Below are 23424 nucleotides of genomic sequence, written 5' to 3' on the forward strand. Positions count from 1 at the left end.
TTTATGTGACTTGCCTAGTATTACTATTTTTTTTCTAGTGTTACTATTGGAGCGAAAGAAGGTTACCCTGGACCAAGGGACATTTTGTGTTTTCATCCATTTCATCCATTGGTCACTGTGGCCAAAAAATACTGACGGTGGCCAACCTTCTGGTGATGAACTTCTCTGTACTTAGCTAGACTGGTTCTTGTAATCTGCAAGACCCAGGGGTATGCTAAAACCAGCTCAAGCTGGCTCTAGAAAGGTAATCATTAACTTTTTAGTGTGAGCATTTACATTTCAGAAATTGGCAAATGCTGTAAGGACTTGGTTTATTGTCTTGTTAAATGTCTAGATCTAATAAAGTGTTAACAATGTAGATAAACTTAAAAATGTGTCATGTGTACATCTTTTTTTAGACAGCCCATTGATAAACATTTATCAGCATACTCTCGACTAGGTCCATACTTTGAAGTCTTTTCAACTTAGTAGAATATGGCAAACTTCTCAACATTTATCAGTACAACCCTGACTAAGTCCATACTTAAAGTCTTTTCAGCTTGGTAGCACATGCCAAACTTTTCATTCTTGAGAATGCCAGGTCACCTTTACATCACAATGAGGCATCCAGAGACATTAGGACTTTGTGTAGAAACTTGGGGTCATAATTGAGCAACTCTTATGTGTATTGTAAAGGATATAAAACAGTATAAAACACAATCCCGTCTTGCATTGCTTATATACCTCACAGTGCCTTAAACAAACTAGAGGTCTAATAAATATTTATTTACTGGGTTAACAAGATGAAATAACCAAGCTGCTTAAAACATCTTGTCTACAATAAATTAGCCCTTTATGGGGTTATAGGGAGTTTGACAGGAAGGAGAGGCAAAAAGATCTTGAAAACCTATAACATTAGCCTGAAACTAATAAGGTTAAATTTGATAGGGATAAAGGTGGTTTTTCACCTTGGTTAAAAAAAAAAAAACAAACCAGAACAACCTACTTCAAATTCCCAGGTACAAGATGGGGAAAGCATGGCTAGATGTCTGAAAAAGATCTGGTAGGGTAAGCCATTTTCAAGTAACACGCTTAAAGTAGCCAAGGAGGGGAAAAAGAATGAGCTGCCCTAAGAGAGTATAGACTTTAGGAAAGACAGTGATAGTTCCATCACATTTTGTCCTGGTCGGACCACATGTGGAACCCTAAGTCTAATTCTGGGCATCACATCTGAGGAATGATTTTGAGAGAATGTAGAGAACGTTAACTAGGATAGTGAAGAGCCTTGAAAGCATGCTGTAAGAGGATTGATTAAAGGCATATGGATCCTTTGGAGAATCAAAGACTTGGCAGGAGAATGGCAGCTATCTTCAGGCATATGAAGGACAGTCACTTAGAAGAGTGATTAGACATATAATATTTGACACTAGATGTCTGAAAGGCAAAATTTAGATTTTAGGAAAAACTTCCTGATAAATAAAGGTAGCCAAAACTGGCATTAATCACCTGAGGTACTGGGTTTTAAGACCTTTAAGGTTTTCATTCTAGTCCTCCTCCTACCTATCAGACCACTCCTTCTCAGTCTCCTCTAATGTCCCACAAGGTTCTGTCCTGGGCCGTCTTCTCTTCTCCCTATATGTTACTTCACTTAGTGAGCTCAGCAGCCATGCCAATGATTTTCAAAACTACTTACCCAGCCTTAACCTCTGCTGACTTCCAGTTATGTTTCCAACTGCCTATTAGATATTTCACATTAGATGGCCTGTGGACATCTTAAACTTAATATGTCCAGAGCTGAATTCATTGTCCTTTCCCTCAAACCTTCCAAATTTCCTTATTACTGTTGTGGATACCATCACCCTCTCATTTTCTCCAGGTCCACAACCTAGGTGTCATCCTTAACTCCTCACTATCTTTCACTCCCCCATGTTCAATCTGTTACTAAGGCTTGTTGATTTCATCTTTATAGCATCTCTCACATATATTCCCTTTTCTCCTCACCACCCCAGTACAGGACCTTATCACCTTCTGCCTGGATTATCACAATAGTGTAATAATGCAAGTCTGTCTGCCTGCCACAAGTCTCTCCCCACTCTAGTCGATTCTTTGTTCAGCTGCCAAAGTGATTTTCCTAAAGCATGTCTGACCATGTCACTCCTCCCCATCTCCCCACCACACACACACACACACACACACACACACACACACACACACACACACTTGATAAATTCTAGTGGCTTCCTATCACCTCCAGGATCAAATATAGAATCGTTTGGCATTCAAACCTAGTCCCCTGCTACCTTTCCAGTCTTCTTACACTCTCTTTACACCATGCCCTTAACCTCCAATAGACTTTTCAGTTCATTATCACAGGCCTCCTTGTTGTTCTTCACACAAAACACGACCTCTAGACTCAAGACATTTTCTCTGGCTGTCCCCCATACATGACATACTCTCCTTCCTCATCTCTATCTCCCAGCTTCCCCAGCTTCTTTCAAGTGCCAGCTTAAATCTCACCTTAGGAAGCTTTTCCATATCTCTCTTAATTCTAGTGCCTTCCCTCTGTTGATTATTTCCAATTTATCCTACATGTAGTTAGTTTGTATGTAGTTGTTTGCATGTTATTTCCTCTGTTAGACTATGAGCTCCTGGAAAGCAGGAATGGTCTTTTGCTTTTTTTTATAATAACTCCAGCCCACGTTGTTGTTGTTGAGTTGTGCCCAACTCTTCATAACCCCATTTGCGGTTTTTTTTTGGCAAAGATACTGGAGTGGTTTGCTATTTTCTTCTCTAACTCATTTTACAGATGAAGAAACTGAAGCAAACAGGGTGAAGTCACTTGTCTAGGGTCACACAGCTAGTAAATGTCTGAGGCTAGATTTGAACTCCAGGGCCAGCACTCTATCCACTTTGCCATCTCCAAGGTATAGTAGATATTTAATAAATGTTTATTGGCTAACTGACTTAAGCCAAGACTGGATGACCATTCTTTCAGTACTGGAAAGGGGGTTGTTGTCCGGATATAGCTTGGACTAGATGGTCTCTGATGTTTCTTCCAAGACCGAGATTCTCTGGTTCTGTAGGAGAGAAAATGGTGGACATGGTGGTATAGGGGAGGGATAGTTGTACCAAGACACCTGGGTTCGATTTCTGCCTTGGCACCTACTAGCTGTGTGTAATGGTAATCAGGGAAGGACTTTTTTTGCTGTTCTTCTCTTTTGGGATGCTGAGGCCACCAAATACCTTTAATGAGTCTCGCCTTTGTTTAAATGGGGCAGGTAAAGTGGGATCTTTTTGTTTTGGAGTGTTTCTCAGCACTAAGGCCATTGGGAGTCATTGACTGGAAACAGTGTGTATGCTGCGGTGCTAGTGATTGAAAAACTCTCCCACACCCTGGTGTTAGTGATTTTTCCCACACTGTAAATGGTAGGCCTGAGCCCTCAGGGTCCTGAACGGTGTATATGTACTAGAAGGTTAGCATTTGACTTTTGGGGGGTACACTCATTGAAAGAGTGATGAGACTCTGGGCAAGTCATTGAAGCAGCACCCCGCCCCCCAGCTTTGAAAACCCAGATGTTAGTGCTTCTCTGGTATCCATTGCTATGGATAGATGGGTTTGTGTTATTTGATCGGTTTATAATATATCCTTGTATTTTCTATTTGTATTTGCTCTGAAGTTCAGGGAGCTGGCTCTTCCCCCTGAACTAAGTGAATGATTTATGTATGTTTGATTAAAGTGAGACTGGTTTTTTTTTTTTTTTTTTGCTTTTTGGCAGGGCAATTGGGGTTAAGTGACTTGCCCAAGGTCACACAGCTAGTAAGTGTGCCAAGTGTCTGAGGCCGGATTTGAACTCAAGTCCTCCTAACTCCAGGGCCGGTGCTCTACTCACTCACCACCTAGCTGCCCCCTTAAAGTGAGATTGTTAACCCCTTAAAGCTGCTTTCCTTAGAAAAGCAGATCAAAGAACCTGTGCTGGCAGCCCTTTTGTGTGCTGGAGTTACCGATCTTTCACCCCTACAACAGCTGCTAGCAACATTGTTGTTACACTATGTGACCAAATCACTGTTTCTTCATTTGTTACACTTCTTGATACATCGTATCTCATCCTTGTTGTGAGAAAAGTGCTTTGCAAACCTTGAAAATATAAAGCATTTATTGGTGGCTGACAGGACCCATTCTCAGACTTATCTGGATAGTTGAATTGACTTCCCAATGAATGATGTGTCAGTATCATCGCTGTCTTAGGGGAAAATAACAGTGGAAATGTGTAGGCTACAGATGCAAATACGAACATATGTATATGTATGTGTATATATATATTATATATGGAGAGAGAGAGAGAGAGAGAGAGAGAGAGAGAGAGAGAGAGAGAGAGAGAGAGAAACATTTTTATCTTTGAGATTGTGACAGCAACAGGTGATCTGACCAGATAAAGTCCAAGGGCTCTTCTAGCTGTGTCTTCTGAGGAGGCGGGGGAGGGGAAGGGGGGGTATTAAATGCCTACTATGTTCCAGACCCTTTAAGAATGTAATCTTAACAAGGGAGGAGGGGAGACAGGTACCATTATAATCCCCATCTTACAGTTAAGGAAACTGAGGCAGACAGAAGTTAAGTGACTTGCCCAGTCACAAAGCCAGTAAGTATCTGAGGCTGAATTTGAACTCAGATCTTGCTATCTCCAGGCCCAGCACTCTATTCACTGTAGAATTTAGCCGCTTTCTTCTGATGTTTGAAATATTAAACAAGCCAAAGGATGACCTGGAGAGTGTTTGTTGGTGCTTCATTAGAGCCATGGCACGGGCTAAAATTGTCAGCCTTTGGTGCACATCCCTTTGCTCCTGTTTTGATTTTTGTCCTCAGACCATTGCAATTTTCGCCTTCCATACATTTAGCTCACTTAACCCTTCCCCCGCCACGTCTCTCTTCCTCGTGACTGTCATTTCCGGCGTTCTAGCTACTCCAGGCCCAGCATCGCTGACACAGGAGAAACAGGCTGAGGAGCCCATCCCGATTTTCCCATTTTCTCCGCGGGCGGGCCCTTGAACACCCTTGGCCCAAACCCCTCCATTGTGTGCGCTCTTCTCCTCGTGCATTGTGGGAGTTGTAGTCTTACCCGGCCCCAGCTCTTCCCCCCAGAGCACGTTCCTTCAAGCACTGGCGGATGGAGTCGGGAAGACTACAAGTCCCGTGGTGCCTTTCGCGGCTCCCTTCCCCCGCCCAGAACACCCTCCCGCCCCCTGGTGCAGCTCCTTCCTCCCTCCTCCCCGGGGCCTCTCTGCAGCTGCTGTGCGTGTGCTCGCGTTTTCCCGCACTCGAGTCAGCTGTTTTCCCATAGGGACTCGGGAGGGTTTCTCTCTGCAGGGTGACCGCTCTCCGAAGCTTCCTTCTCCCTCCTGCGCCGGAGTCCCCGAGGGTGGGGGGAGCGAGCTAGGTAGAACGAGAGCGCGCGCGCGTGCGTGAGTGCGTCGTGTGTGCGTGCCGGCGTGCGGGAGCGCGCGAGCTCGAGCTCGGTTTCCCCCGGGTGGGCGGCGGCGGCGGCGGTGGAGGTTGAAGAAGAAGCAGCGGTTGCGGCGGGAGGAGGAGGAGGAGGCGGAGGGAGCAGTGGCGAAATGGCGGAGACCGTAGCGGACACCCGGCGGCTGATCACCAAACCGCAGAACCTGAATGACGCCTACGGGCCGCCCAGCAACTTCCTCGAGATCGACGTGAGCAACCCGCAGACCGTGGGGGTCGGCCGAGGCCGCTTCACCACCTATGAGATAAGGGTCAAGGTGAGGCCTTTTCGGTCCTCGGCTCTCCCTGCCCCACCCCTTGGCCCAGGCTGACGCCCCCCTCCTCCAGCGCTCTCCTGCCCCCCTTCGGGGCCCCCAGCCCGCAATGGGGCGTGGCGGTGCGGGAGCGAAGGCGGCGGGGGGTCCTTCCACCCCTCCCTTCTTCCCCTTTGGACCCTGGTCCTTGACGTGTGACCCCTTCTGGGTGGGAGTGACCCCTGAGGGCTATAGGAGAGGGGGGAATGTCACAGCGTCTCCGTCGGGGTGAACCCCCCCCCACCGCCTCGGAGGGGGAGGGGCTCCGGCTCACCCCACCCCTGGAGCCTCCTGCCCTCATATCAGGGATGACATTTAGGTTTGGAAGCCGTATTTCTACTCGGTGGGGGAAGGGGGGGAACGTCTTTTAGATCGACAGCTTCTTGGGACTGGGTGCGATGGGAAACGAGCGGTATTTAATTTGAAGCCACCACCCCCGCTTTCTTTTCCTGGAGACCTCTTTCCCAGTAGTTGTCAAACTGGCTGCTCCAGGCCCTTCCCTAACAGTTGGGGTATTGGTGGACATGCCTGGAAAGGCCTTGGGGTGTTCGCACCACCTTGATCTAGCAAACCGAAGGAAGCAATTTCACGACTTCTATTTAAAAAAAAAAAAAAGAGGAAGGCTCACCAATAGGTGCTGCTGATTTGGATTTGAATTGAAGATTGAAGGAATGGAGTGAAGAGGAGGCCTGGGACCCTTTAGCTCTTGGCCACCTGGATGGCTAAGGGCCTAGGGCAAGTATGTTACTGTTACACATTCCACAATCCAGGGACTAGAACTGTATTAAGGAAGATGTACTCATTTAGGTAACGCACACATTCTAATTTCAAGATTTGCACTTCACTGAATGAAAGAATCAGCTGAAGTAGAAACACACACTTACAATTTTCTGACTAGTATTTGTTGGGGATAAGTAATTCAGATGATTTGAAAGATGCTAATTGAGAATAGTACTTCACTCTCAGTAGTTTAGGATTAAAGAATTTACGAGGTAAGTATCTTTTAAAAATTAATCGAATAAGACTAATCCAGCTGTTAAAACATAACAAATTAGTTGATTAAAATTAGGTATGACAAAATTTTGGATTTGGTGAGCTGAAATTTACACAAGTTAGTATTAAGTTGTCATATTAATGGAAGTCTTTAAGAAAGTGGCTTCAGCCACTCTTGGACTTCATTCTCCTATTTTAATGTTTTTGACTAATGTAAAATTTTTACTTAGGAAATATCTACTTTTATTTTAAAATGAAACTCACAGTTTAATATTTCTAATTGCATTGTTCTTTGTGTTTGCTAAATAAATAGATGAAATTTTATTGAACTTCAAGAATCTAAACATCATTGTACCCTAAATATCACTTTCCTCAAATGGAAGGTAGCATAGTGCATGTTGACATTGGCCTAAAAACAGTTTTATTGATGTTTTGTATTTACATCAGTCATTTCTGGAGAGGATACTTCATCCTTCCTTTTCAAAATGAATCCTTTCTTATAATTAAAAAAACCCCAAAAAACATTTGGGGTAGTGGTTGCATTCAGTGCTGTATAACACATTCAGCCCTAATAATGGTATTTCCTCCACCTCCCTACTTATGTGCCCTCAAAGTATGTTTCATTATTTGTTCTTTAGGCTTTATTTTAGTCATCTTTTCATTTACTTTGTTATGCAGTCATTGTTCTTAATTTTCCCTGCATCAGTTCATAAAAAATCTTCCTATGTTTCTCCACATTTTTATTTTATCATGTATAATTATTATATTTGTGTTCCATAGCTTTTTCAAGCCGTTGCTCAATTGATGGGTATCCACTTTGTTTCCAGTTCCTCAGTATGACAAAAGTGCTTTTATGAACTTATTGGACTCTTTTTTTTTTGCCTTTGATTTCTTACCTGACAGTTAATTTAATATTATATGACAGTTTGTTTAACAAAGCCATCCCATTGGCCTTTATTCACCAGAGAGTTTGCCTTTTTCTGATAAAGCAGGTCTCAGCATTCTCATTTCTGACCTTCTATAGCTAGTATATCCTGCCACACAGATGAATCAGAATTTTCTTCTTATACTTCCTCTTTTTTAAGACTGATGCTTCCCTTGAAAGTATTTGTTAAGTCTTTTTTGTACTAAATGGAATCTTAAATTTTTTTCTCTTGTTGGTCTTAGAGGGTCTTTTTTTTTTAATTCTCTAAGGAGCCCAGCTTTTTATTCCCTTATGATTTCCCTTTCCTGTTTATCTTTCTATGCTTCTCTTGAGTCTTGTATTTGAATGTCATATTTACTATTCAGCTCTGGTCTTTACATCAAGAATGTTCACAAGTCTTTTATATTATTGAATGTAAGTTTTTTTTTTCCTCTGAAGGGATTATGCTCTGTTTTGCTGAGTAGGTGATTCTTGCCTAGCTCCTTTGCCCTCTGGAATATCATATTCCAAGCCTTCAGATCCTTTAATGTAGAAGCTGCTAAATCTTGTGTTATCCTGACTGTGGCTATTTCTCCTTGACCTGGGAGCTCTGGAATTTGGCTATAATATTGCTGGGAGTTTTCCTTTTGGGACCTCTTTCAGGAGATGGTTGGTGGATTCTTTTAATTTCTATTTTACCCTCTGGTTCTACAATATCAGGGCAGTTTTTCTTGATAATTTCTTGAAAGATGATGTCTAGGCTCTTTTTTTGGTCACGACTTTCAGGTAGTCCAATAATTTTTAAATGATCTCTCCTGATCTGTTTTCTAGGTAAGTTGTTTTTTCCAATGAGATATTTCACATTGTCCTCTATTTTTTTTATTTTGGTTTTGTTTGATTATTTATTTCTCATAAAGTTATTTACTTCCTCTTGCTCAATTTTAAGTTTTAAGGAGTTATTTTGTTAAGTGAGTTTTTGTATTTTTTTCCTTTTCCTTTTCCATTTGGCAAGTTCTATTTCCAAGGAGTTTTTTGTTTGGTCATTGAATTTTTGTATATCTTTTTCCATTTGGCCAGTTCTACCTTTCAAGGCATTCTTCTCATTGGATTTTTGTGCCTCTTTTACCATTTGGCCTATTCTGTTTTTTAAGGTGTTATTTTGTTCATTATTTTTTCTTGTCTTCTTTACTAAGCTGTTGACACTTTTTCATGACTTTCTTGTATCACTCTCATTTCTCTTCCTAATTTTTCCTCTGCCTCTCTTACTTGATTTTCAAAATCTTTTTTTTTTTAGGTCTTCCATGGCCTAAGACCATTTTGTATTTTTCTTGGAGGCTTTGGATGGAGGAGCTTTGATTTTGTTATCTTCTTCTGAATTTGTTTTGATCTTCCTTGTCACCATAGTACCTTTTTGTGGTCAGAATTTTTTTCTGTTTGCTCATTTTTCCAGTCCATTTCTTGACTTAACTTTTTGCTAAAGTGAGGCTCACTGTCCCAAGTTTCAGGGGTTTTGTTCGGCTGTTTTTAGAGATACTTCTAGGAACCTGTATGTTTTCAGCTCTTCCAAAATAGTATGATCTGAGGAGGTGTGTTTACTGCTCTCCTGTACTGTGCAGTGGTTTGTGAGTGACCACAAGCACTGTTTTCTACCCCTGGAACTGTGATGAGGGTCCCCACTCCACTATAGCTGCAAGCTCTGATGTACTGGTACTTTCTCACCCTGGGACTGCAACCTAGACCCAAGTATGGTCAAAGTAGAAGAGTCCTGCCTCAGTGCTAGCAGAAAGACCCCTGTAATTTGCTTTTAACCCAGTTGTTTGACTCCTTTACTGTCTGTGGGTTGAAAACTTTGGAAGCTGCTGCTGCACCTACTGATTCATTGGCTTCCAGGGCTGGTTCATGGTTTGCTGGGTCTGGGTCTGAGCTGGTATGGCTTGTGCTGGACTGTGCTCCACTTTCACCCAAGTGTGACAGACCTTTCCTGCCAACCTTCTAAGTTGTCGTTGGCTGGAAAATTATTTCACCCCATTCTTTTGTGGGTTCTGCTGCTTCAGGAATTATTTTATGGCATTATCTAAAGGTGTTCAGAGCTTTTTGGGGAGAGCACAGGCAAGTTGCTGCCTTTTCTCCACCATCTTGACTCTGCCCCCTGAGCCTAGCTTTTTAAAAAGCTTTTCCTTAAGTGAGACTTGTGGTTAAGCCTAAAATATGGACATTTTACAGTATTTTGAAAAGCACTTTTATCATTATGATTCATATGGAATTAACTTATTCACATAAATCCTAGTTATGGTCATTGTCAAATAATATTTATGAAGTGCTGGGATATTTTAAGGAGGGGTGGTATTTAGTGTTTCAATATCCCTGGAAGGAGATGAAGGTTGGTAAGCCAGGAACCCCTTCCCAAAATGTAGTATTAAGAAGGAACTGACTAGTGGGAGAAGGGGTCCATGGCTAATGGAAGTTCGAGCATGAGGAGGTCCCAGGCTCTGAAACAAGTTCTAGGGTAAGACTAACACTGAGATATGATGGAATGATGGCACAGTCAGGAAAGTCAGAAGCAAAACTGAGAGGAAAATGAGTGGGGTCACAAAATGTTAAATTTCATAAAACTGACTAATTCTTGAAGTAATTTTGTCCAGATGATGGCAGATTAAGGTGCAAGTTACCCATTCTCCATTGATCATTGGGCACAAAGATAGTATTTTAAGTCTGTAATGAACAAGATCCCTGGGAGTATGCCATAGTGATAATTTTTTTAAAACTGTTCTGGTGGTTTAGTAAGTCTGAAGGAGAGCAGCATGAGTGATTAAAGGTTTGGGAAAGCCAGAAGGAGCTAGAATTATCTGGGCTCCTGGAGAAGAAGACTGAGAAGGAATTGGAGGAGCCACTCTTGTTTTGGTTCATGATGTAACTTTAAAGCAAAGTTGCCAGGGAAGTTAAGAATTTGTAGTTTTAGGTATTGAAATTTTACCATTTTAACACCTTAGGAAGTTAGTATCTTGATGTTTTAAAAAAAAAACTTTGTAATTAAAGGCATCACAATTCATTAATTAACTAAGTTTTAGAATAAGTTTGTGTTTCTTAAATTTTTTAAACAAGTAAAAGGAACTTGAGCAGTTGGATCAACTAAATGGATTGATTTCGTTACTGATAAGCCTGTTCTTAGCTTCGAAGGACTTCTTGGAACCACAGAAGGAAGATGTCATTTATGTCTTTTAAAGTCCTACCACGTACAACCACAGAACCACACGCAACATAGACAAACGGGAAGCTGAATTATTGAGTGCAATGATTTAACGCTTTGGAGAGAAGGAAATGACATGCAGTGGCTCTTCTTCTCCTTTGTATGTAACCTCAGTGCTCACTGCATCTACCAAATACTGTCTTGGTCACTTTTGAATTATATGCCAGCATGGTTATAGAGTATTAACCCAAAGAAAAGCTAACATTTTTAATAGCTTCTTTTTATGTAGGATCTTATAGTTACAGGGTATAAGTTAGATTTTTCAGGGTCTGTAGATAAACTTATGGGACAGCTAGGTGGTGTCATGGGTGTAGTGCCAGGCCTGGAGTCAGGAGGACCTGAGTTCATTTCAGACACTTCCTAGCCATGTGACCCTGGGCAAGTCACTTAACCCTGCTTACCTCAGTTTTCTCATCTGTAAAATGAGCTGGAGTAGGAAATGGCCAAACCGCTCTGGTGTCTTTGTCAAGAAAACCCCAAATGAATTCCAAAACTCCGAAAGGTCCAAACAAAGATGTGGACACAACTAAAAAATAACTGAACAAATAAACTTGCACTGATGATGGTAGGATCATAGCATTTGTGACTGAAAGGAATACTGGTGATCACCTTGTCCAGTGTTCATTGGTATTCAGTAAATATTCATTAAGCACATGCTGTGTGCCAGGGACTGTGCCAAGTGCTGGGGTACAAAAGGAGGCAAAAGACAGTCCCTGCTCTAAATCAGCTTACAATCTAAGAGGGGAGACAACTTGCAAACAAATCCAAAACAAGGGGTATACAGGATCAATAGGAAATAACAGAAAGCATGGGAAGTTAGAGGGGTTTGATGAAGGCTTTCAGTAAAAGATGGGATTTTAATTGAGACTTAAAGGAAGCCGGGGGGTCAATAGTTAAAGAGGAAGAGGAGGGAGAACATTCCATGTATGGAGTAAAGCCAGAGAACATGCCCAGAACTGAGTGATGGGATGCCTTGTTTTTAAAATTAATGTATTGATTTTAAATTCCACATGGTCGATCTCTCAGCTGGCCACTGTCACCATGTCCCTCCACTCTCAGTGACTCGCTAGAATTATCATTAAGGATACTACCAGGAATGTCTTCTCTTTCCCATGCTCAGGTTCTCAACTTCTTTAGCCACTGTAACTACTATGATTGTAAGGCTTTAGGGAAATGCAAATTGGCTACTCTTCACCAAAAGGGGAGGAACTGTGGAGTTAAACCATTTCGTCCGTCACAGGTGAATTGACCCCTACAGAGGTTGGGCTCTGAGTTGCACAGCTAATTAGTTTTACAGCCAGAACTACCGGGTCTCATTTAAAATCCTCCCAAGTCAGTGAGCTTCCTAGTACTATAACATGCTGCAAGTCTTCTGTTCTCTTCGTGTTTGAATTCTCTAAACCAAGATACAGGCTGAAAAACATCTTTAGGAGGCAAAGAAGTCAGGACTAATCAGAAGTAATTTTTAAAAAGTTGCCATAAGCTTCTAATTAGAACTAGTATACATAGCTTCACCTACGTTAAAAAGAACTTGAGATGATTGACAAGTGAATGGTGACAGAAAAAAATAGCATCAAAGCTTAGAAGTGGCGAGCAGCAGACGCTAGAAAATGAGTCTGACGATGGAGAGAAACAGTTAAACAGTTCAGTTATCTGGGCATAGGAGGGAAGCTAGTTGCTTCTTGCTAGGGCCTAAAGGCATAAATCACCATTCGGAAGGGAAAGGAAAGGGAATTCTACGGCACCTGTTACAAATATTATCTCATTTGCTCCTCATAACAACCCTGCAAAGTAGGTGATACCCTTATCCCCATTTTACAGTTGAGGAAATGAGGCAGACAGGTTAAGTGACTTGCCAAGGATCATAGGCATATCAGTTTAAGCAGTCCGCAGGAAACGGCATTCATTAACGGTATACACTTGTACGTTGTGATTAAATTAAGTAATTCATCCTTATGCCTAGTGTAAGGAGGAACTCAGTCACAAACATTGGTGCAAAATTGGATTGTTATGACCCTGTAAGTTGGCAGAATCCTGATTATTACAAATGTTCAAGCAAAGGATAGATGATCTGTCAAGATATTATACTTCGGAATTGGACTGATGACATCCAATATCCCTTCCAGCTGTGATTCTCTGATTATATGTCCCACATCATCTAAATCAACGGAACAGTATGATTGGTGTTCAGAATTATGATACAAAATCACCAGTAAAAGATGTGTATTCAATATTCTGTTCTTAAAGCTTTACAGATCTTTCTCTCTTCAAGTCTGGCTCATTGTCCACATTGACACAAACAGTGCCAACCAGTGTGAGGGTGAACATTAGGTGGGTAAAAAGTGGAGGGTCCAGAATGATAGCAGTGGCCTTCTCTCTTAGATCCATGCTGACCCATTGTTTCTGCTTTCTGTGCACAACAGTAATGTCAGCACCGTTGATAGTTATTTGAGGTTGTTTCTTATAGGAGTACTCTTTGTTGGTCTCTGACCTGTGTTTTGTCTTTTGTGCAATACCTCATTTACCTAGAATTTCCTACTTCAGAAAAACATTTTCATTTGATTAAGATGTGTTAACTGAGTTGTTTTAATGAAGACTACAGTTTTCAAATGGTAATCCACTTAATTTAATGTTCAGTATGACAGCATCCCAGTATGGTGAGAGAATATGAATGCTACATTTACCACTACCTGAAGTATATAGCAAATAAGTAATCACACTGGAGAAAGCTCCAGTGCCTCCTGATAGAATTACATGGTCAGAGGGGTTGTAGGGATTATCTGCATCAACCCCCTCGGCCTATTTACTGTGCCTACAATTTAATAATTAGAGATTCATTCCTTTGGCTTTAAAAAGTAAAATGGGGAATGTAACACATTCAACTTATTAGTCTTGTGAGGTAATGTAATTTTTAAATTACAGAGTTCTTTGAATGATCCCAAGTAAAAACTTACCCTTTGAATACCAGTATATTTCCATTCTTATGTGGCTTAGAGTTTTGGGGACAGTATAGTCTATTAAAATTCATTCAACAATAAAATAGGCATGATATACAGTGGAAAGAGCATAGGATTTGGAAGAGGACCTGGATTTGAATCCCTGCTCTTCCATTTATTGCATGTGTGACTTTGGGGCAAATTCCTTAGGTTTCATTTTCCTCATTTGTAAAATGAAAGTTTTGTTGTTCAGTTGTGTCCTAATCTTTGTTAACCCCATTTGGGGTTTTCTCGGCAAAGGTCCTGGAGTGGTTTGCCATTTTCTTCTCCAGCTTGTTTTACAGATGAGGAAACTGAGGCAAACAGGGTTAAGTGAGTTGGACAGAGTCACACAGTTAGAAATGTCTGAGGCCACATTTGAACTCAGAAAGATGAGTTTTCCTGACTCCAGGCCCCCTTCTCTGTACTGTACTTGCTACCTAGCTGCCACTTTTTACTTTGTGCAGCTATGAATGGAATGGTCACATATAATTTTATGTGGTATACATATACATATATATATACATAAAGTATTTCATATGAGGATTATATACAGTACATAAATATACTTATCTGTAAGCATATGTAATATTACTCATCCCTTTTCAGACTATGCTTATTGAAGACAGACTGTACGTTTTTGAATCCTGAACCAACGTATTTAGGTAGATGTTCATTAAATATTTTTGACTGATCTTTTTTTCTTTAATGTTTTTAAAAAATTGGTCATTTAAATATAGTTGGTAGCAGAATGCCTAGCTGTGAATTCACTAAACATGTTTCGATTTGCCATGTAAACTTTATTAGCATTTCTTGGTTATAAATGCAATTGGGGTTATAATCATTGGCTAATCCGTGTGTGTGTTAAAAATTTGAGTACTGTGTAACTCATGCCTGTTTTCTTACCTCTACAATATCTTTGAGAATGATTTACACATGTATCAAGGGCATCTTTTAATCTTTGAAAACAGGATTTTTTTTTTGCAAACTGCATTCTATAACAAACCTTATCTTTGCAGCCATACAAATGACTAGATGTAGAGAATATGAAATAAATGAAATGTCACTTGCTTGACTTTCGGTAAAGAAAAATAAATTTATTATGTACTCCAGTGTATGTGCATATGTTTGTTTACTTATAAGTTTTGTAATGTACTAACATGTATTTTATAAGCATATGTAAAGAATTAAAATTTTAAAGGATGAGATGAAGATGAAATGGAAATCTTAAATATTTTTTCAAATTAATATTGTTGTTATTGAATGCAGTATGATTGGATATGTTTTTTTTATTTTTAGAAAATCTCGGTGTGTCTTTGAGGGGATGGGGCAAATGTAAATAAATAATGGTTGTTAGTTGCTGTTTCCTTTGATCACTGTAGCCAAGCATTTGAATTGTTTTCAGATTTTTAATTTTCTTTTTTTAATTGAAAAATACATAATACGGTAATCAAATAGGTCATAACAGGTCATAATCAGCAAGAGTGATACTTCTGTAAAACATTCAGTATACACATGGCAAAAATAACAAGCAAAAGTGGAATTGTTTTTAATTTCAACTCGGCAGAAGAGTTTTCATTGTAAATGTATTAGAATCTTTTTCTGTACGTTGTTCTGTTTAATCAAGTATATTATGCTGTAATTTTCTTTTTCATGTTTGGGTATTTTTGTATGTCTAAGAAATATTAAGATGGAAGCTGGAAAGGTAGGTTGGAGCTAGATTATGAAGAGCTTTAAAACCTGAGGAATTTACATTTGATTCTTGAATTATTAGGGAATAGCTGGAGTTTATTGAGTAGTGGGCGTGGCATGGTCAAAGCTGTGCTGTAGGAAAATCGTTTATTTAACTATGTGGAGGATGGACTGGAGCAGGAAGAGACTTGAGGCAAGGAGACCAATTAGGAAGCTATCGCAGTATTCCAGCAAGAGGTATTGTGTGAGTGGAAAACTGAGACCAATATAAGCCATATTACAGAGGTAGAAATGACAAGATTTGGCAACTGTTTGATTATGTGATACAAGTAAGTTGAGGATGACACTGAAGTTATGACTCTGGGTGTTTGGAAGGATTGTAGTGTGCTTGACAGCAGTAGGGAAACTTGGAAGAACAGTGAGACCTGTGATCAAGACCATCACCCTTCCACGCCTGCTCATCCTCTGTGACTCAGTTTGTGCTACCATAAACAAAAAGAATTTGGGTGGGCTCTATGGCCAGAGCATGGAGCTCACCTTCTGCCGTCTACCTAACACAGTTATGAAGTGATATGGGGGGTGGGGTGGGAGAGAACAGAAAGAGATGTGTTCCTGATGGCATTTGCTTTTATGAGGACCAGGGTGGGATTAGATTATAACTTCCCTCAGGGCCCAGCTTGGAAGGGGAGAGGTTGGGAGCTTGTACTACAGCTTGAGGCATCTGAGTGAGAAGAGTATTGGGTGATAATGTGTGAAATCATAGACTGCCACAAATTCTGAAGAATCAACATTATTCAGCCATTCCTCAATTGATGGTCATCCCCTTAAGACTTCCACTTCTTTGCAACAAAAGATGCCTTTGAATATTTGTGTGTTCATGGGTTGTTTCCTTCTTATTTGGGGGTATTCTTTTGGAGATTTATGTAGCTGCAAGTCATCAAATGCCATAAACTCTGAAGAATCGATATTGGAGATCACCCAAAGGTCAATGGAAAGATCTACTTCTTCATAGAAAGCAATGTAAAAGATACCCAAAAGATCCATTTTTGGAAATGGAAATGGGCTGGTCAGGTGGTGAAGGTGAGGGATATCAGTTGTTATAGTCTCTTCTGTTGAGATAAGATAACAATAGAAGGGCATCCTCCCCTCTTAGATTTTAGTTCTTTGTTCTGTTTTTCTTTCAGTGGCCTCTTTAGAATTGCAAAATTTATTACCTTTTTCTCCCCAATATTATCTTCTCTTAACCCATAGCTGGAGTGTTTATTTGGTTCTTCACCTTTTAGGAAGTCAAGTCCATTGTGGGGTTGTCAGAAAGTACTGATTTAGGTCCCTCTTCCGTGTTAGCTATAATACCATGAAGTGAAAAACTGGAGAGGGAAGTGAAAAGCATTTTCCTTTTAGAAGAATTTGTGAACCTGTACTCTGTGACCATTGTGCAGTGGTGATAATGATAGCTAATATTTATGTTTTATAATTTACAAAGACATATTACAACCCTGAGAGGTAGGTAGTAACATAGGGAGTACAGGATCTTTTGTGCATTATTTTTATAGACTTGATATGGTTTTGCATTTTGTTTAAAGAAGATCTTTTAATTTTGTCTTAATTTTAGGCATGTTGCTATAATAGTCTGGCTCCCATTTTATAGGAGAGGAAAACTGAATATTAAGGAGTTACAACTTGTCTGTGTTCACGTGGCTAGTGAATGGCAGATCTGGGGCTTAAATCCCAGGTCTCCTGACTCAAGTCCTCTGTTCTTTCTACTACCCCACATTTTCTTAAAGTTTTTTCTTAAATTACTAACTGGAAAACATGGCCATCAAAATAATAATACAAACATGGATTCCTACTGACCAGTGTTGTAAAATGCAGCTGCTTTAATGACAAATTGGAATGAAAAGTTTAAGGTCTGTTGCTGCTGTGAGATACTAGGTTTCCTTTGAGAGAGAAGGTAAATTAATGGTGAATTAGTGATAAGTCATTTTCCAGCATTGAATCTGGGTTAAATTTTAACAAAGAATGTTCAATGTTATTGGCAAGCCTTTGAACCTCCCAGCTTCCACTTTGAGCAAGATCATGGGAGTAGTAATCTGTTTTCTCTGTACTCCATATATTTAGGGGGGAAATGCTTACCAGTATATGATCCTAAGTATCAGTCTAGGAAGATAATTTTGGACAGGGCCTATGTGTTTCAAGAAACCAGGTTATCTGATTCACGTGATCTTTTTTCTGTTATTTTATAGACATCATTACTTTGCATTTTGTTCAAAGAAAATCTTTGAGTTAGATCTTAATTTTAGGAATGTTGCTATGATGATCTAGTTCTAATGGAAACTCAAAGAAGAGATATGTAGCCCCATACTCAAATCTAATTATAGGCTTTATTGACGGCATAGCCAATACACCACCAGTAGTAATATTTGCATACAAAAAGGATAGAACGTTACCTGTGCTATTGGCTTTGCTAGCCATCCATTTTCTCAGCTATCTTTTCTGGTCAGTGAGAGGCAAAAAACCATAGTAATTCTAGGGAAAGCCATCCCTCTAGAATTTCGGAGTCACAGGCTAGCTCTGAGTAGCCTTGGGCTGGTAGGAGGAAGTACTCAGGAGAGCCTAGGGAGCCAAAGCCTTTTCAAATGCAGAAATCTAAGGTACATAGATTGTACGTTTTAAGTAAGACTGTAGTTATGAGTTAGTTAATCTAAATAAGGATGCACACAGGAGTTGGTAGAATTCCTTTGGTGTCAGGCACTGGACTCAAAAATTCATCAGTCATTCTAGTTGGCCCTCTTTCCTGTGGGGGAGTGGTCCCAATTGGATCGCATTTCTTGTCATACAAGCTGATTTAAGATTAAGTATTGCTTGTTATTTAAAATTATTTTTAAAAACCTACTTAAATGTTGTTGGAGTGGATACAGATCAATAGTATTTTAAAAGATGAGAGGCAGGGAATAAGCATTTATTAGGCTATGTGCCAGGCACTGTGCTAAGTGCTTTATAAATATTATTTCACTTGATCTTCACAACAACCCTATAGGATAGGTGCTATTATTACCCCTACTTTACAGTTGAGGCAATCAAAAAGATTAAGTGACTTACCTAGGGTCATACAGCTAGTAAATGTCTGAGCCTGGATTTGAGCTCAGATCTTCCTAACTCTAGGCCCAGCAAATGCAACACCTAATAAATCACCATAGAATATGTTACAGCTTAGTTATAATTTTCAAGATAAAATATATGCTAACCTTTAAAATTTTTCCCAATCCTTAATTCTAGTACCTTCCCTCTGTTATTTCCTATTTATCTGGAATATAGGTTGTTTGTACATCATTTGCATATTGTCTCCCCCCACCCCCTGGATTGTCATCTCCTCATCTCTTTAGGTATTGTGGCTGGCACATAGTAGCTACTTAATAAATGCTTATTGACTGACTAAAAATATTTTGTTTACTCCTATAGGAACTAACTCATTCTTATGGGCATTCACCAAAATTCTTGGGTAAGGTTAAAGACAATCTTTCTGTTAAATTAGGATCAGTGTTCTACTTCAGACCAGAAGATCTCATTAAGAATATGAAATTGCTTACTCAACTCTCAAACTAAAACCACAGATTGTGGGGTTTTAGCTGTAGAGGTAGTGTTTTTAATAGAAATATAAGCTAGATAATAAACCTAGTCAAATCTTGACACTGAAAGTTTGTGAGGACAAAGTTAAGCCCCTAAATCTCTAAAGGAGCAAACTTTCAAGTATGTAGATAAATCATTATGAGGGAAGTGTCAGAAATGGGAATCTTTTGATCAGACTGTTCTCGAAGATTCCAGTGGTAAGTTTTAAATTGTTTTGAGATCCAGTGGAGTTTATGATGTAATCATTCCAGTGATATTCTGTTCTCTGCCCTTCCTGGGTTTGTTTCCACAGGGCTCTAAACTAGGCAGTTTTTCTCCCACAGATGGGTTTTTTTCCCCCGCTTGGTTCCTATATCCCTTGCTGCTAATTTAAATTTGTCAGTTTTGTCTCTTGACTCTTCCCTTGGAACACTCTTCATCTCAGTGTTATCTGGGTCATTTGGTTTCTATCTTGTTCCACTTACCTTAGACCTACCAGGTTTTATATACTTAAGTGTTATAGCCTCTCATCCTGATAGGTTCTCCCTTAGGCTTCTTATGGTAGCAAGTCATAAGGAAAAATTATTAAAGCAAGTGTTCTTGATTTTAGATTTATCTAAATCATATTCCCTTATGGTTGTAGTTAAGGAAGAGAAAATAAACTACTGCCATTTAGAATACTAGAAGCTGGCCTAAAAAGAAAGAGTCATTCACAGCTAATATTGACTGTCCATCCTGCGTTTCTTTCTGTCCAGACTCCCCCTTTATTTCCCTGGGCTCTGTAACATAGAATTATAGATGTAGATCTAGAAAGACCCTAAGAGACCGTCTTGTCCAACACCCTCATTTTCTTTTTTTGTTTTCTCGATTACATGTAAAAAAAACTTAACATTCATTTTTTATAATTTTGAATTCCAAATTCTCGCTTCCCTCCCCCTTTTTCTTCCTCCTTGAGAAGGCAATCAATTTGATATGGATTATACATATAAAGTCATGTAAAACATTTCTATATTAGCCATGCTGCAAAAGAAAACACAAAAAAAGGCAAGAAAAAGTAAAACAAGTATGCTTTGATCTACATTCAGACCCCATTAGTTCTTTCTCTGGAGGTGGATACCATTTTCATCATAAGTCCTTCGAAATTGTCTTGACTCATTGTATTGCTGAGAATAGCTAAGCCATTTAACAGTTGATCATTGTCCAATATTGCTGTTACTGATTCTGCTCACTTCACTTTGCATCAGTTCGTGTAAGTCCAGGTTTTTTTCTGAAATCATCCTGCTTGTGCTTCTATAGCACAATAATATTCCATCACAGTCATATACCACAATTTGTTCAGCCATTCCTCATCTGATTAACTCTTGCTCAAAATCTCCACAATGTTACAAAGCTTCTCTTCTCTCAGTTTCTATCTTAAGAAGCCATATAGATTTGGAGTTAGGAAGACCTAAATTAAAATCTCACTTCAGATATTTTCTAGTTTGTGAGTCCAAATAAATCATTGAACTTTCTTCATTTATTTTCCAGGTCAGTTTTTCCAACGAAATAATGCACATTTTCTTTTATTTTTCATTCCTTTGACATTGTTTTGTTGTTTCTTGATGTCTCATGGAGTCATTAGCTTCCATGAGTTCTTTTCTTCAGAAAATTTTTTGCATCTTTTTCCGTTTGGCCAATTCTGCTTTTTAAGGAATTCTTCTCATCATTGGATTTTTATGCCTCTTTTACCATTTTGCCTATTCTGGTTTTTAAGGTGTTATTTTCTTAATTTTTTTTTTTACCTCTTTTACCAAGTTATTAGCTTTCCCCCCCCATAGTCTTCTTGCATCACTCTCATTTATTTTCCCAGTTTTTCTTCTACCTCTCTTATTTGACTTTTAAAATCCTTTTTGAGCTCTTCCAGAAATTCTTGTTGCATTTGTGTCCAGTTCACTTTTTTTTTCTTTGAGGTTTTGCTTGTAGCTATTTTGACATCCTTGTTTTCTCCTGTCTTGATCTTTTTTTGGTGTTTGCTCATTTTCAAGCCTACTTCTTGACTTTTAACTTTTTGTTGAAGTTAGGCTTTGCTCCTAGGGTAGTGGAGGGGGCATTGTTCCAAACTTCAGGTTTTTTGTGCTGTTATTTTCAGAGCTAGTTCTGGGAGTCTGTTAAATTTTTGGTGCTTCCAAGAGGGTACAATTTAAGGAGAGGTGTGGTCACTGCTCTCTTGGCCTGTGCTATGGTCTTTATCCAGGAAGGGACTTTGTTTTCCTGTAGCTGCAAGTGCTAGAACTTCTCTTCACCTTGGAACTGTGACCCACAACTGTGTATGGGCAACACAATAGGGTCCTGAATCCAGTGCCACCAAAGCATCCCCTGTAATCTCTTTCTGACCACTTGTCCAACCCCCTTACCCTTTCTGGGCTGAGAGCTCCTGAAACTGCTGCTGCCACTTTTGCAGTGACCCCTAAGACCTGCTGCTGGCATTGCCATGCTTGGCTTGAGCTATGCTCCTGGTGTGACAGACCTCTCCTCTGACCTTCTAAGTTGTCTTGGGAAAATTATTTTACCCTGACCTTTTGTTAGCTCTGCCATTTCAGAATTCGATTTGAGGAATTATTTTTAAATTTTTTGAAAAGAAATTTGGAAGAGTTCAGGTGAATTCCTGCCTTTCCTCTGCCATCTTGGCCCCACTACACCCACCTCATTTTCCTTAATTAAATGTTTCCTCATTTAGATGAGAAAATGGAAATGTGTGGAGATTTATTAACTTGCCCAACTCACATAGGGACCAAGTCTGGTTTGCTGTCTCTATCAAGAGTGTCTTAAGGAATCTAGTAATTACCCTGACCAAATTATTGGAGTTAGGGATGTGCTGGGGGGTGGGGTGGGGGTGGGAATCTTTTAAATTAAAACTAAAATATTTTAAAAGGTTGTTAAAAACCTATGTAATCTACTTTCAAACCTGTTCTCATCTGCTTCCTTCAGTTTTATAATATGCATTTTATTTTTTTTTCAAAGTTTAATTTATTTAACATATTTAGTTTTCAGCATTGGTTTTCACAAGAGTTTGAATTACAAATTTTCTCCCCATTTCTACCCTCCCCCCCCCCACTTCAAGATGGCATATATTCTGGTTCCCTGTTCCCCAGTCAGCCCTCCCTTCTGTCACCCCGCTCCCCTCCCATCCCCTTTTCCCTTCCTTTCTTGTAGGGCAAGATAAATTTCTACTCCCCATTGCCTGTGTATCTTATTTTCTAGTTGCATGCAAAAACTTTTTCTTTTTTTTTTTTTTTGTTTTTGAACGTCTGTTTTTAAAAACTTTGAGTTCCAAATTTTCCCTCCTCCTCCCTTCCCACCCACCCTCCCCAAGAAGTCAAGCAATTCAACATAGGCCACATGTGTATCATTATGTATAACCCTTCCACAATACTCATGTTGTGAAAGACTAACTATATTTTGCTCCTTCCCAACCCATCCCCCTTTATTGAATTTTCTCCCTTGACCCTGTCCCCTTTTGAAAGTGTTTGTTTTTGATTACCTTCATCCCCATCTGCCCTCCCTTCTATCATCCCCCCCTTTTTTTTATCTTCTTCCCTCTTCTTTCCTATGGGGTAAGATACCCAGTTGAGTGTGTATGGTATTCTCTCCTCAGGCCAAATCTGATGAGAGCAAGATTCACTCATTCCCCCCTCACCTGCCCTCTCCCCTCCTCCCATAGAACTGCTTCCTCTTGCCACCTTTATGCGAGATAATCCACCCCATTCTCCCTCTCCCTATCTCCCTCTCTCAATATATTCCTCTCTCATCCCTTAATTTGATTTTATTTCTTTTAGATATCTTCCCTTCATCTTCAACTCACCGTGTGTCCCGCTCTCTCTCTCTCTCTCTCTCTCTCTCTAATATGCATTTTAAAAGATGCTTCAGTAGCCTTTTTTGGAGACAACATCACTATTAGTATTCACCTGCCTTTCAAATTTGTGAAAAAATAAAGTTAATGCCTGCCCAGTATGCCCCTTCCTCCTCACACCATTTCCATTTGTTTTCCTGTTGAGTTTGATGTATTGTTTTTACACCAAATTTTGTGTGTGTGTATATTTAACTCTCCTTTGTACGTTTCAGATATGAATGAGTTTCATCTGGCACATGCTTTCCTCATCCCTTCTTTTAGGTTTATATGCTCTTTTCATATACCCCAAAAAGTTCCATGCCATTCCTTTCTGCACTAGTGTATCTTTTTT

General features: G+C 39.7%; 1 protein-coding gene across 1 annotated transcript in view; it reads left to right on the plus strand.

Annotated features, from left to right (window-relative positions):
* The first annotated feature begins 5172 nt into the window (after positions 1–5172).
* The window catches only part of SNX3 (sorting nexin 3), a 42398-nt gene continuing 24146 nt past the window's right edge, over positions 5173–23424 (plus strand). Inside the window, exon 1 of the mRNA XM_036769266.1 lies at positions 5173–5751. Coding sequence (XP_036625161.1) covers positions 5590–5751 — 162 coding nt within the window. The 5' untranslated portion in view covers positions 5173–5589. The remainder of the gene's footprint in view (positions 5752–23424) is intronic.

This window comes from Trichosurus vulpecula, chromosome 7, assembly GCF_011100635.1.
Source record: "Trichosurus vulpecula isolate mTriVul1 chromosome 7, mTriVul1.pri, whole genome shotgun sequence".
Classification (NCBI taxonomy): Eukaryota; Metazoa; Chordata; class Mammalia; order Diprotodontia; family Phalangeridae; genus Trichosurus; species Trichosurus vulpecula.